General features: G+C 34.7%; 1 protein-coding gene across 1 annotated transcript in view; it reads left to right on the top strand.

The window, feature by feature from the left end:
* Positions 1-15,887, top strand: part of KIF6 (kinesin family member 6) — a gene marked incomplete at both ends in the record, with an annotated part of 170,230 nt that overhangs the window by 66,127 nt on the left and 88,216 nt on the right. The window contains 3 exons of the mRNA XM_081998055.1: positions 10,296-10,401; positions 11,282-11,420; positions 13,542-13,754. Coding sequence (XP_081854181.1) covers positions 10,296-10,401; positions 11,282-11,420; positions 13,542-13,754 — 458 coding nt within the window. The remainder of the gene's footprint in view (positions 1-10,295; positions 10,402-11,281; positions 11,421-13,541; positions 13,755-15,887) is intronic.

Raw genomic sequence — 15,887 nt, 5'->3', positions numbered from 1 at the left:
TCTATCAGTTATTTTATAAGCATTTGGTCCCTGCTGAAAATATTAGATAATTAGGAATAGAAAGTTAGGGAAGACCATCTGGTCTAGCAAACATGTTCATATTAGGCCAATAAATACCAGCCAAGATTCAATGTTTATGAAAATCACTTTATCTCCATACATGTAATCACTGGCCATATTGCTGTGTTCTCTATTTTCATCTGTACTTTTTACATGTCTAAATATGAGAACTTAAAATTTCACTATCATAGAATCTTTGGGTTGGAAGGGACCATGTAATCCTACTATATCTGTGGCTCTTTGGGTTTGGGATGTTTTTTGTTTTGTTTTGTGAGATATCATGACTTCCTCTTCAGGAACATTACTGTATTGATAACACTATTCAAATCTTATTCACAAGCTTTATTTTCACCATTTAAGAGAATTGCTATCTATGTAGGCTTAATAGAGACTTGAAAGTTTAAAGGTCAAAATCTTTGCTTGTGGAGGTATCCCAGCACTCACTTCATTATACTGACTCAATGGCCAGAGGTTTTCCAAACTTTAATATATAATAGAAGGCTCCAAAATCATCTTTAAGGTCTTCAAATTACAGCAGTGGTAAATTTTGAAAATCTGAAACATTTCACAGAATCATTAAGATTGGAAAGGACCTTTGAGATCATCAAGTCCAACCGTTAACCCAACACCACCATGTCCCCTAAACCATGTCCCGAAGCGCCACATCCACACATTTTTTGAATACTTCCAGAGATGGTGACTCCACCACCTCCCTGGGCAGCCTGTTCCAAAGCTTGACCATTCTCTCGGTGAAGAAATTTTTCCTAATATCTAGTCTAAACCTCCCCTGGCGCAACTTGAGGCCATTTCCTCTCATCCTCTCACTAGTTACTTGGGAGAAGAGACCGACACCCACCTCACGACAACCCCCTTTCAGGTAGTTGTAGAGAGCAATAAGGTCTCCCCTCAGCCTCCTCTTCTCCAGACTGAACAACCCCAGTTCCCTCAGCCGCTCCCCATAAGACTTGTGCTTCAGACCCCTCACCAGCTTCGTTGCCCTTCTTTCGACACGCCATTTGTTTTCAAGAATAATTTAGGCTTTTAGTACTTTGCTTTCAGCTGATTTCCAATGGTATTTCTGAGGCTTTCCAACTCATTATCTAAGGCTGTTAAGGAGCTTAAGTTAACGTGTTGCAGCATCAGTCCCAATATGTATATAATGTCATTGGATTAAAAATTCTGTATTTGTGCATGATTTCTAGAGTATCTACATAGTTCACATAATCTAATATTCTGTGAATGTCTTAGATGACTTGGTATAATTCGCTATTTCATGGGTGCAAAAATTCAGATATTAACAAAGGAAGTGAAATATCTGTGGATTACATTTCCTTATTCACATTCAATTTTCTATTGCCTGGCTCTATAAAAAAGCCTGATCATTTCTTCATTTCTGAACTGCTCTTTGTTTTTGAATAATCTACTAAGAAAACAAGAAACAGAAAATACTAGAAAGTTACCCCCCAAGTTGTTTGGTTGTTTTTTTTTTTTTTTTTAAAACACATAATTTGGGTGGAAAGCTACAATAAAATAAGGATTTGCATATTTTATCAAGTTCATGGAGACCTCCTTCTGTTTCACTTTACCTTCATCAAGAATATTGTTTGAGGGTTTTTCTTTTTTTTTTTTTTCCATAGTTATTTTGTAGTGACTAACTGGAGGAGTGTCTGACAGAAGTTTCAGTTTCCATCTGTCTGACTAACTATGCCACTGAGAATTACTCCTGAGAAGCAAGTGGTGCCTCAGAACCTAGCCTTTAGTTTCAGCAGCTTTCCTAATAAAAAAATAAATTAAAAAAAATAGTTCTGTCACTTGCAGCAACTAATTTAGTTTCACCCATAATTTTGTTTCTTAAAACACAGTTGCTAGTATAATTCAATACCATTGCTTACAGACTGGCTTAGAGTGCATTTTCAGTTTAGCGGATGAAACTGAACCTCACAGCGAATTTGTAATATGCAACTTTATTATCGCTCAACTTCCTTGTACATACACATGTAAACACTTCAGTACGAAGTGTATTATGTTTAGACGTTATTATTCCATTGCAATCAATAGCAGAAAGCAGATCTTCGTCTTTATTGTCCTATAGTAGGTATTTTTTCAGTTGTTAGAGCACTGTATAGGTATTTAAACTGAAAAAAAGTGCAAAAATCTTGCGGACTGTAGAAACAGAAGACACTCAAGGACTTACTATTGCTCTTACTTCCCTGCTCTAAGACTGCACCAAAGCAATGCAGCCTATTCCAGGGCTGTGTTAATAAAACTATTCTTACAAATACCTACTGAGAGAATTGTACAAAAGCTTAGGTAATAGGTTCCACTATTTAGTTACCCTAATTATTATTATTTTACCTAGCAGTTAACCCACTTTTGTTAAAGTAGAGGTTAAGCAGTTATTTCTGGATACAGAATATGGCATTTTCCTCTATATATGCAATTATGTGTTAGGCAAATGCTGTCATGTCCACTACCCATCAGTAATGTGTTATAGCTCTTCTCAGGGCAAGCTCAGATGTGTTCTGTGTGATTTGTCTTCTTTGTCATGCCATTAGCAACAATGCCTGGAAATACCTTCCCATTTTTGTCCTGTCCTCCATAACATTACTGATAAAATGTGGTGCTCAGAATCTCCATGGTCTTCCCATACTGATGCACACTTGAAGCTAACTTATGTGGTTAGCTCTTATTAAATATAGTGGCAATTCTGCTTCAACTATCATGCATTTTAGATAAATAGATTCATAAAATATGTGGAGATGTGGAGTTACTTTAAGTAACAGGCATAATTATTAAACTTAATTTTCAGAATTGTTATATAAAGAAAGAATTTGATATGGAATATGTTACTAATAGGAAATCTATTGCAAAAATCTAGGTAAGCAAACTTCCTTAATTGAAGCAGCCTCTCCTATTACCTCAAGTGTTTTAGTAGCTTCTTTGTTTGCAGCCTGTTTTTCATAAACTTGGATTTCCCTTTTGCTTGTCACAGAGTTCACAGCAGACACGCAAAATTAATTGTCCTTTAAGCGAACTTAATTTTGATACATAATATACAATGTCAGTGATCAGGGGTTAAAAGTCAAGCTCTCCCAGAAATGAATCATGGCACATAAAGCAAGGTCAAAATGAGTCCTTCCAAATTTGTGTTTTGAGACCATGCATCCTGCATGCTATTGAGAGCTCTAAACTTTAAAAACATACTCTTAGTTGGCTAGGAGTGCTTTTCTGATGCATTTCAGCTGTGTAATTTGCATCCTGGTTTATATAAAACCTATGACTGATTCAGATTCAGAAGTGGATTACTTTTTTTAAAAGATGGAAGTCTGTTATTTAATGAACGGGTAAAACTGAAGTAGCACAGTGCTTATCTAATTGTTCTGGACTTGGGCTATCAGAAAAATTGCATGGAGTCTAAAGTAATGTGGATAGAAAGCTTTTGTGATTTATGTGTGGTCTAAATGGTAAGCAGGCTTTACTGAAAAAGAATTCCTGAAGGGCAGAAAGTAACAGAAAAGAAATAAATTTGATAATGTAGAAGTGTCTGTGAGCTGCAGTACAACATGTGTTTACATTATTTGCAAAGAAACTATAAAGAGGAAAATGCTAGACCAAGAATTTGGGACTGATTCACAGTTACTAACCAGGGAGCACTGTTAGTTCAACATGTTTTTATCCCAGCTGTTTATAACTGTTTCCCTGTGAGTTTTCTTCCCAACATCATCATAAGAACAGACTTGTGCTTGTCACAGCTTGTTTTTTCCAGAGTTTCATATCATGATTCAAACTTACCTGGATCAGCACCATAATACATTTCTTTTTGTACTATATCAATATGTATAAGATCACTATCAAAATGAGGTTTAGATATATCTCATAAATGACGTGATACTGTTCCCTTGGCATTGACTTAGAAAATTTTTTGTGTGTGTCTGGAATTTTTTAATCCTGTTTTCTGTTTTTCTTTTTTTCTGATAAGCACTGACAAAGACAACCCCTTTCTTTGTTTACTGCTGTGTTTCACAGAAAATGGGTTTTTGTTTGATACTTTCGTATTCTACTTCCTTCACGGAATTTCTGTTGGGAAAACTGTTCTTCCTGATACAGCAGGGTTCTGGCAATAGGCTTCAACACACCCTCACTCTTATTAGTGTAAGTTGGGCCTGCTATTTTTAGGGCACAACCTCACAGTCCTAAAAGGAAGAATGGAGACATATGAAAAATCCCCTTTTTAGGCTTCATCTACTGTAATAACATTAAATAATACATGTTTAATGGTCTATAACTTCCTTTACCTAACAACATACAAGAGAAAAGGAATAAAAGGGAGCCATTTTGGATCTCTGGAAGTTAGAAGGGACATCTTCATATGACACTGACTTTAAATATTTTTTCCTGCCATGTGAGATTAGCCATGCTCCAGATTTCATTAGCACAAATTCTTCATGGAAACATTTTTGAGAGCCTTAATAAGCTAAAATAATGAAGAATGTGGCTTGCTAATGTTACTAATTACAACAAATAAAATACTATTGGTTTAATATTTGTTTATACATAGAAATAGAAATTTTAGCATTTCTAAACTTTACTTGGGGGTTGGTTATGTTGGTTTAGTACTTTCAGTGCAAGTATCTTGTGGTTAAGTACTTCTATTTCAGATTAATGTAACCTTTTCTGATGTAACTCACTCATATAACAAAACGCTCTCAAATTTAAATAACTTAAACTGACCATCTTGCATTAAGAGTATCAAATTCTGAAATATACACATTGCATATTTCTACTGAAGCAGTTAATGGTTACTTGTAGCTAGCCCCATAATTACGTTTGCACTGAATTTCAGTTAATTAAATTGTTTCTATCATTGCCTTTTCCCATCAAGCTGAGTGCGCTTCAACTTTCTAAGCTGAGCAGTGAGAAGACCGGGGGCTAAGTATTTTTCATAAAGGTCTCTCGGGTGTGAAATAGAATTCCTGGTGTTGATCTTCAGACGATAGTATAGAGACCATCTCTTTTTCAGGTTTCTGCTCCAATGAGTGAGAGGTATCTGTTACTAGGGTTTTTGTTGTTATTTCATTATTAGATCTTCAGGTTGATGATCTTTAATTTTCATTTTTGTTGGGGGATTGTTTTGCTACTGATGGATGTCTTACAAAGAGTTTGTAATAAGCTCATCTTTAAAGTTGATAATAAAGGAATAGAATGCCAAAATAGGAACTTATTTCTTCTGCAGTCATCCCTCATGTAAGAACAATAAGTCCAGCACTGCTGTAGTGCTAATCTTCGTAAATAAAGTAAACAAAAAAAAATTCTCATACTGCAAGCAACAGTGTTCCACATGCAATGGAAGGGGGAATTTTGTATGTTTCTTGGTTGATTTATTTTTTTTCTGCTTGATCCTATCTGTTTTTCATCATAAGCTTTAAAAAAAGTGTGTTGGGCTTTTTTCCTCATCTCTGGTTCATGAGTTACCTTTGCACCCTCAGCCATGTCATAGAACCTACATATGTGAACAACTTTGATTATTACGAATTATTTTCCCATTGACTTTTGGCAACAGGGGTAGTGGGGAATTTAACATTCAGCCTGGGATGTTTTAGGAGAAGAACAGTTCCATCACAAACTTAGAAATTTTTCAAATATGGTATGTATTATGTGCCAAGCATGCTCATTCCTTTTTCAAGTTCATTTTCAAAACTCCCTTCTTTGGCCAGCTTTATTTCCTAAGTTCTGTTTTGAGGGGGCATGCAAATATTAGTCATTATCCTTGGCATTATAGCAGAAGCTGGTCATTGGTAAATGTAAGGATTGATTGCTAACGTCTTTTTGAAAAGAAAATACGGTTAGCAACTTTTTCAGGTAATAGAACGTACTATCTAGAGACTTCTAGGTATATGGTATCAGGACTAAGCCACAACAACTGACCAAAAATATTTTCTTACCTATGCTTTTTTAGTTATTCTGCTATGACTGAGGTGAAAAAAGTCCTTCAGAAGAAAGGTCATTGTGATTTACATCATGATTTCTTATTACCTTTGCTCTGCCACATGTGCATGTCTCCGAGTAGGCAACTAAAGCAAGATTTGCTAGGGAGTTCTCTGTCTTGTTCTCTATGGGTTTCTTGTTTGTCTTGAACATCTAGGCCCAACTTTGTTCAGTGCTAGGATGTTTTATGTGTTTTTCTGGTTTGATTCTTGCTGACGTCTATTCTTGCTAGGATCTTTGGTTGGAAGAAAACTGTTTAATATGCATTCCTCTGTTAGAGAACTAAGGATCAGAGATTAGGTGACTATCTCAGAAGATGATATTGCTAAGGAGAAAGGTATTATCCATCTCTTGAAGGTAATTGAATGAAAACCAAAAGCTATTTTGGCTCTCCTTTATTTACAAATAGGGTTTTCTTCCTCTGCCTCTTTTAATAGGAGGATGACTACAGCCTGTGCATGATATTTTGACTAGAAAGAATGTGTCGGAATTGTAACTGTCAATGCCCTATATGAATTTCTTAAATCTTACGACTTATATTAATTTCTTAAATATTTTACAACCATATTTCATATAATTCTGTGCTCAGTTTTCATATATTCCATATATTTAATTTTATTTTTATGGATATTTATAGAGATAAATTGAGTCAGGAATATGAGAAGGAAAAGGATATTCTTCTTGTAGAATTATTATATTGTTATATTGTCCTTTGTTTCTGAGTCACCCAAAAAGCAGATGTACCTTGTCTAATATATGTTAGGAAAAAGAAAATTCACAGTCAGTATTCCTTTTTTTCTCTTATTCTTTGTCTTTTTTGTCCTTCTTCCTGTGATTCTCTATTGTCTCTTGATTGATACTGCGAACAACTCTGGAAATGAAATGGAAATAGCATTGTTTTTTTTTTTAATTTGTAAAACTGTAAATCTTACCATTGTGTAAATTCATAGGAGAATGTTTCAATTGTTTTCACAATCCTAGAGCTCATAAATCACTTGGAAAACAATGGTTCTGTTAACTAAGATCTGCTCATTAAGAAGAGAAACTTCAAATTGTATCTGTATCACATTTTCAGGGGTTCTTTTCACCTTTGTTTAACACTTCAGTACAGTGGAACAACTCCCAGAATACCCAGAGTGTTGTCAGACCGTGTTTATTTTACAAAAAGTTCTGGTAATTTTTACATGGAAACGTAAAAAACGTGAGGGAGTCAGTGATTTCTTTTGCTGGTATTCATGGGGATTTTCATTGTCGCTTTTCTTTTTTTTTTTTTTTTCTCCTTTTGTTTTTGTCTGTAGTTTTAAGACTAGGTTGGTCTGTTCTTTTTCTCATTCTTACAGGTTAAATTAAAACTCTGTCTAAAAATACAGTGAATATTCTGCTGTTTCCTAGAATTGGCAAAGAGGCTGAATTGGTTTATAACTTCTGATTCACATTCTGCTATTTCAGACTTGACTCAGTCTTCTGGTGCTCAAATCTGTTTTGGCTTCTATGTAGTCCTTGGGACACAAAAAAATGATTGGGCTGTTGTGCTTTTTGAAGAATGCTAAACATGTTAAAGGTAATGTAAGAGAGAGGAAATAGCAACTCGTATCTATAGCTACAGCTTGTCTCATACTCTTGACAAATTAACCTTCATTCCTGACAGGCAAATAATAATAATTTTAAAAAATAGAGCATTATTTTGCAAGAATTAGATACTATTTTTCTTTCTCTTGAAATATTTTAAATTTCTGCAGTGTTATTCTGGTAATGGTGAAAGTTAGTGTAATTTTTTTGATTGATTCCCATAGCCTAAATCTGTGGTAATCTGAGTATGGGTAAATCCCTGGCAAACAGGTACTCTTAGTAAGGTTAAAATATCTCCCTTCTAATTTCTAGTTCAAGATTAAAGGCCCATTTTTATAGGTGACTTCATATAGTCAGTCTAGACAGTCTAGTTATAAAAAATTTTTTTTTACTTGTTTCCTCTCACTCGAATCGATAAGGTGCTTAAGATAGCGACAGATACTAACTGTCTGTGTCTGTGTAATCACTACTGCATTCCCATTAATAGTATAAATGCTTCTTTTTTCCCAATGCTTACACAGATGCCTACCTCCACATATGAAGGATTCGTTCTCCTGCTCATTGTGCTTAGCATGGCTGCAGAGAGAATGAATAACCTCTTGTACTACTAGCCTCTGTTCTGTTAGACTCTTTACACAGAAAAAATCATGTAGCAATAAGTAAAAATTCTGGTCTCTCTTACCCAGTAATTTTTGTAGTCTCTTAACTTGAGAAGCAAGACAATGCCAGTAAGGCTTCTGTAACTAATATTTCTCTTTAAATATCCTCTCCTAAAAGCCCTTCACATGTACAGCTCACATTGACTTCAGGGAGTGTTCTATAAATTTGGAATTTGTGAATTTTGCACATATGATGGATGGTATAGACAACATATTTGTCTCTTGTTTCTTCCTTGTTCTTTCGAATGAAAATCAGAAAGCACAGTTTATCTGAAGCTAACTGAGGGTTGCTCTCTTCTTTTCTCTCCTTTTTCTCCTGTTTGGAGAATTGACACTTTGCCCTGCTGAACTCTGGAGGAGATAAATAACCAAACCTATCTGTTATGTTTTCCAATTTTCATTCCAGTCTCACAGCTCCTGAAATTTAAAATTTTCCTGAATATTTTCAAATATTTATTTCCTGAAAATAATTATTTATTTTTCCTGTTTGCTGTGCGTCTCATTGTTTCACCCTCCACTAGGAAATTGTTATCGCAGTATAGTAATGTGAGGAATCTCAGTAAGAGAAGTCTTCAAAAGCAGGGCAATATCCCAACCGCCTACTTTAGGGTCAACTTTAGATACTGTGATATTATAATGCCTAAAATTTTGGTGTGTGGTTACAGCAAAGTGATTCAGATAATCCAATGGCAACAAGATTCCCAATCCTGTAACTGAAGAGGATAAATTACTATTAAGTGACATTCAGAAGGCTTGCATATTAAGTGAAGAGCTGAAAAGTATTCTGAAAGACACTAGGCACAGAGATGGTTCTGAACTCCTGCCCTTCTCTTGTAGCTGGGCACTTCATGTGGGTACCTTAGATACTTTGGCTCACTTCAGGTTCAGAACCTAAGTTCATCTTCTAAATATAATAACCTCAGTAAACATTTGAAATCATAGAATTACACTTTACAGGGCATATGGCCCACCACATGCCTACTAAGTTAATGGTAATAGCATTTGTCAGGAACCAGGAAGCCTGTAATCTAAAACCAGTCAATGGAGTTCAGACTTGTACTTGCTACTTTCCAGAAATGTACCTTAGTAAGTGGGCTAAGGGCTAGTTTTGGTTTAGAAATCCTCTGCCCATTTTCTTGGGAATGATCTGCCATGCATCCTGGAATGCAAGACTTGGAGAGCTGGTTGAGAGCATGCAAGAGGAGATCTGACTCTATCCATATAGCTGTGACATCTAGCCCAGAAGCGTGGTATATTATGCCTGTGTAGGTTTCCAGTCTGAATATTTTAATTTCGTTTTGAAAAAGCAAGAGGATGCTTCTGTGTGCCAGATTTTCTTATAAAAACTGAATTACCAAAATAAGAATTGCTCCTCCCTAAGGAACATGTTGTCAGATATTTGTTAAATAAGAACAAATTGCAAGAGAATAAAATACTAACTACGTTACATTAATCGGAAGAAGAGCAGTAGGTCTTTGAGAAACATATAAACATCTGCATCAAAAGATAGGTTGCTTTGCTTGCTGGTTGGAGCAGGTAATTTTATGTATGAAATCTATGCTATCTGCTGACTCCTGTAATAAAAAAGGAAGTAGATTTTTCTTTTGCACAAATAATCATATATATTAAAAAATCCTGTGCCCAAAGCCTCTAAAAATCTAGTCTTCTGAGAGGGCACGCTTTAGATCTTTTCAATTATGAGATGGTAGAAGAACAGAAGGTTATAAAATAAATGAGAATAGAAAATACTACTTCTTGGATGCTTTTAGTTCTAGAACTATTCCTAAGCATGTGCAAGTATGTTCTGATATGAAGTTGTAGAATCTCCAGTATCAAATCCAGGTTTTAGTGTCAGGAAAAAAAGTACATTGCAATTGCATGGACCTTGAAGGAAAATAGCCTACTAATATCAGTCAGCTTGGTAAATCTTGTATTGTATTTTACATGTTACTTTATAGCATTGTCTGCTTGTTTGTGATTTTTTTGTTGTTGTTGTTCCTTAAAAATGCTATGTATTTTCAGGTTGGATGAGTTAATTGAAACATTTCTCAAAGATAATGATCCTGATAGCACTCTGGATGTTGGCGCTGACATGCGCAAGATCAAGTATTGCTTCGTTCATGTGAAGGTATTTCTTTTAAACATAGCTGGAAGTGCAGCTGGCACTGAAAATAACTTTAAGACCTTCATTGTTGAAAAGTGTCAAAAGAAATGTAATACAGCTGAGAAGCATTGGAAAAGGGCAAAAAAATTGAACTGTGAGGTACATGGAGGACTAATAGAAATTTGAAATTTAGTTGGAAAAATTCAGCAGCATTGTGTGGAAACCCAAGCAAGGATGTCAGCGTGCAGTAAATTACAAGAGAACACTGGAAGCTATTGGAATCAACACAGACAAGTTATTTGTATATGGATAGATGTATCCATCTCTATTCCCAGCACTGTGGAGGCTTTATTTTGGACAAATTATGTTGAAAGAGATAAAAATAAAGAGTAAAAACATCGTATCCCTGAATCTGTTACACTAACTCTTCTGATAGTGTTGTAAGCCCTTCTCAATCATGGAGCAAACAAGATACACTTAAACTATGAAGAACAAGTGAAATTAATAGGGAAAACAATAGAAGTTAATATCTACTTTTCTGTGTTTTGGGATATAGTTTTCCAGTATAATAATGTATACATGCCTGATCTTAATTTATTGTCTTCAAATAATTAGATTTTAATTATATTTTTAATACTGAAAGCTCTGTGATACTAGAGAACGCTGGGATGTACGTGTAGAAAGAGTAAATGGTACACTTGGTAGTGAAGATCAACAAATACAACTCATCCCATACTTGACACAACGCATATATCTTGGCAGTCAACTGGTGGCATGATTTTGTTCTGTCAGGAGTCTAGAAAGGCCTTACCTTTTGTACCACAGCTAGACAGTCTCAGAATAGAAAAAATACATAGCTGGAGGTAAAGTTAAAAGTGTGTTCTCTCTTTGTTTCTCCTAATAGCAACTAATGAATAATTCAAAGATTTCTGACAAAAAAATGCTCTCACAACACATCTCTGAAGAGAAAGACACTAACAAAGAAGCAGGAGAAGAATTGAAAAAACTGAAAGAACTTCTGCAGCAAAGAGACAATGAAATCAGTATCCTTTGTGAGAAAAAAATATAATATTTGGGTTTAAGCTAATCTGGCTACAATGGTTTTTGTGTGTGTGACATGAGCATTAGCTGTATGGAAACAAATTCTCTCTACTGACCTCATTGTGTTAAAGCAATTATTCAGTTCCCAACTTTTATGTGGCAGGACTCCTGCTTTGCACCTGCTTCTATTTCAGTTGTGACCCAAACCAAAATCCTTGATCCAAGCACCACTTAGCTTTAGAACGGTCCAGCCAAGATCCAAATACCATGGATCAGGCCAGGCCTAAAACAGTCTCCTCAAGCAAATTAAACCATTTTTTAGAAGGTGAAACTCTGTTGCTATATAAAGACCAGTTTATTACCTTACAAAGAATAGAATTTCCTGTAAATGTTATTTTTAGCCAAATGAAGTTCTACTTTGGGGACTACTGGGCTATTTGCCTTTAGAATAAATATAAAAATTGTACTTTTTACATGCAACTTTAAAATTTAAATTAAAACTGAAGCTTTTTGCATGTAAAAATACTAAACTGCTCAGACATGCTTTGTCCATTTCGCTCTCTCACAGGAAACACATGAGTAGCTGCACTGTTACATGATGGGTGGCACTTATTTTTAGCAGGTTGGCTGAACTGTGGGCAGACCGCAGCATCACTGTGTCCCTAACTTTGTGGCTACTCGGTGGGTAAAATTTGAATGTGGCAGATAACTGAAACAATGGTTTTGGTTTTGGTGTGAATTTATAAGTAGCAGAGGTTCTTTCACAGTTATTAGTAAAAAGCAAACTCAGTTGCATTCTTTGTGCTCAACAGTTCCAGATCAATTCTATATGTCAATTGACAATGGCGTTTTACATTGGGCTGTAGCATGCTACCAGTCTGAATTGAGGTGGCAGGAAAGCTTCTCTATTTCTGCTCTGTCACAGGAGATAAGATGTTCATTTTCCAAAGTGCACTTTCAAATACATTTAGCTATAACACTGGCTTATCATTCCCTTTAAAAAATTCTTAAATTTTCGTGTCAATTTTAAGATCTAGATTCCCAGAAACATTTCTTCCTGAAATAAGTTATTTCAGTAGTATGAGATTGATAATGAAAAAAACCAAAACATCTCTATCAAATGCACTTGTACTTCATAGATATATACAACTTTGTTTGCAGAAGTGCAAGGAAGAAACTTGTGTAAATCCATGTTAGAGTTACAGAGGAAGAATGTAAGAATTCAGACTTTGAACACAATGCTGATTTACAGAGTCTGCCGCTGCTAATTGAGTATAGGTCATCATCAGAAAATTAGTAACATGTCTAATGTGATGAAGTGATGGCAAGTATGGAAGCTGTTTAGTCAATAAACTATGAGGTCCTTCTTGCCTATGGTAGCTAGGAACTATCATAACAACTGAATTGTAAAGTGTTTTATTATTACTACCTAGTCCAGTTAATAATATTCCTCAGAGTCTACTTAGATTTTCTGCTGTTCATTTAGATTAATTAGGATTAAAATGAATAGCATATGAAAAGACATATCACAGGGACTCCTGTGGTTTTGGCTGAATGTCCATAGGATTTTCATTGTAAGCCCTCTATATGCTGTTAGGCAAAATGTATTTATACCACATATACTTCCAGTAAGTACATAGTGTTATTGGAAGAAATTTGCTAAAGACCTGTTCTGCATTTTAGTAAACCTTCTTATTGTGAAAAGCTTACAGATGTCATGCACTTGCCAGGCTACCTGTAAGTTAAGTGTATTGTTTCTTTTGTCTGGAAATTTTGTTTATTACAGAACTTAAAAAATAAAAAAGGGAGTGTCACACAACGGCAATAAGATACTAGAGTTTTCATTCCTATTTGTCTGTGAATGCTTTTATTAGGCGTTGATTGAATGAGATCAACAATTGTGATCAATGTGTGAATTTGTTACTGTTTAGTAAAAATGAATTTGCTGTTTGGAAAAACTAAGGTGGATGAATATAATTACAAAGAATATGCCCAGCTCCAAATTCACATTCACATATAGGCTTCCATACTGTGAATTGTTCTACCTGGAAAAAAAAAAAACTTAAGGATAAACAAAGATTATTGTTGCTTTATAGAAAAGATTTCCTTAATGTATCTTGCAGATATCCTGGTAAATATGCTAAAAAAAGAAAAAAAGAAAGCGCAAGATTCTCTTTTCCATCTTAATGCTGCCTCTGCTGGTTCTACAGTCTTGGAGCAGTCTCTTTCCATAAACGTGGAAGAAAGTCAGAGCCCATCTAGCTGTTTTAGTCTCAAAGAGGCAAAAGATTTCAGCTCTTCAGTTCACAGACTACCTTTTCTTTCCAGACAAACAGGTTAGTGTAATTAAGTGAGCAGTACTTAGATTATTAAGATGTGATTTACAGCATATCATTCAAATGTGTACCAGAACAGGAAAATTTTATTTTCAGTATGAACCGTATTATGCTAATTCTGTATCCACAAAGATAGGGATTTAAATTTATAGTCCTCTCAAGGTGCTGATGGCTTTTACAAACTGATATGAATACTCTGTTGAATGGTGCTACAAAACCAGAGTATAAATTCAGTTGCAGGCCCTTGAATCTTTGAGTAAACTCTCAGGAAAGGATTCTTTGAGCATAGTTCATTACAAAATACTAGGAAATAATACTTTTCCCCTGGAAGATTTGAAAATACTGACTTTTAAGAAAAAAGAAATCTAAACAGGAACTACAGATACTGGGAGAATATTTGTACAGGCATTATCAATTGCACAGTGTTCTTAAACACCAACTTTTTTTCCCTTTTTTTTTTTTTTTTTCCAGCCTAGGAGAGAAATCTTACATTAAAATAAAATGAAATTTCATTAATTATGCTTCTAGCTCTACTATCATATTGTAAACACAAAACTTTTTACGATTATCTTTAAGATTTTTTTTTTATACACTTTAGATATCTTGGATTTATTTAGCATTTTTAGTAAACCATGGTCATTATTTCTATTGTTAAAAAAATGAATGTAATTATGTGAACTGAGACCTTAGTAGAAGAAGTAGAAATGACAAACAGCTCCATTTTTGTGCATGCAAGCAGCTTTATTGAAATGGTACCTTTATGGAGCAAGACCATATTGCAGATATCCTGGTAAATATGCTAAAAAGAGAAAAAAAGAAAGCACTCTTTTCCACCTTACTTCTGCCTCTGCTGGTTCTACAGTCTTGGAGCAGTAGATTGCCATATTCCATATGCTTGAGCACTTGAACAAAGTAAATGCTGATGTATTTAAAAATATATATCTTTTAATTATTCCTCAAGTGGTTTAATAATTTACATTGCTTGCAAACAAGTTAGAGCTGAATTCATAAATAATGCATTCATTTAGGATAGCTAACACACTCAACACCATTTTACCATGTGCTGTGCCTTTGTCAACAGATGAGTACTATTTGTCCATACGTAACTGATAAAAAAATTTTATCTTATAATAAAACCAGTGTATTGTTATCCATACTTTATTTTAATTGAGCTGTTTTGTAAAAATTAATAAGTGACCATATTGAATACTGCTCATTGAAAAAAGAATTATTTGGGACAGATGGTTGGCACAGGCAATCTGCCACAATGATGAAGTATTGTCTTTGGTTAATCAATAAGTAAAAGTAAATGTAATTGATTCCCATTCCGTTTTGATAATGAGTTTTAAATGGAATGAGAAAGTAGTATGTTTTGAGGTAAGACTTTTTTTATACGATTGGATAGCACATGGTTTTCTCAGTTTAAATGTAGTTGGAAACTTACTCCTTTCTTTCCAGTCCTCTTTTCAATCAGTTTTGGGTCAGATTCTGATATTCTGTGTCGTTCCATGTGGATATGAAAATGATGAAGTCCTCAGTAACCAGGATGCTAAGTGTGAACGTGAAAGTCCTCCCTTTGGTTCACTTAGAGTTCATTGATTATTTAAACTTTCCAGTCATATTTCTTGAGCGCTACAGATAAATAAAAAGTTATTTTTTGAATATTCAGGTGGCCATATATTTCTGCATTCCTTTAGAGTGGCCTGACATTCTGCCACAAGCCTAGTCCAGTAATGTTGGTGGCATTTGGACTTAAAATCTTCTGTAATATATAGCTGTTGTAATGATAATGCCTTAAAACATTATTTCTTAAAATATTTTTGTTATTGTGCTCAGGGAATACTTAGAATGGCAGGCATAAAGTAGTAGAAACATTCTTAATAATACAACATGTACAACCTTGTCAGTATGCCTGGCAACTGCCAGGCAACATGCCAACCTCAGGAGACCAATTGTCTCTGCTAGAATATAACTGAGTGTCCAAGCTCTTTTGTGCTTTTGTGTCTCTGAAAATGACAGTATTTTCCACCTAATATATAAATAACTTTATTTTTCTCTTTCTTTTGTTTTATTTCTTAAAGTTCTGAAAGTAACAAGCTTCAATATTTATGTAACTAACATTTATATTAAAAA

Source organism: Phaethon aethereus (assembly GCF_964289735.1).
Source record: "Phaethon aethereus genome assembly, chromosome: 3".
Classification (NCBI taxonomy): Eukaryota; Metazoa; Chordata; class Aves; order Phaethontiformes; family Phaethontidae; genus Phaethon; species Phaethon aethereus.
Note: the sequence above shows the minus strand (reverse complement) of the source record. Positions and strands in the feature narration are given on the sequence as shown.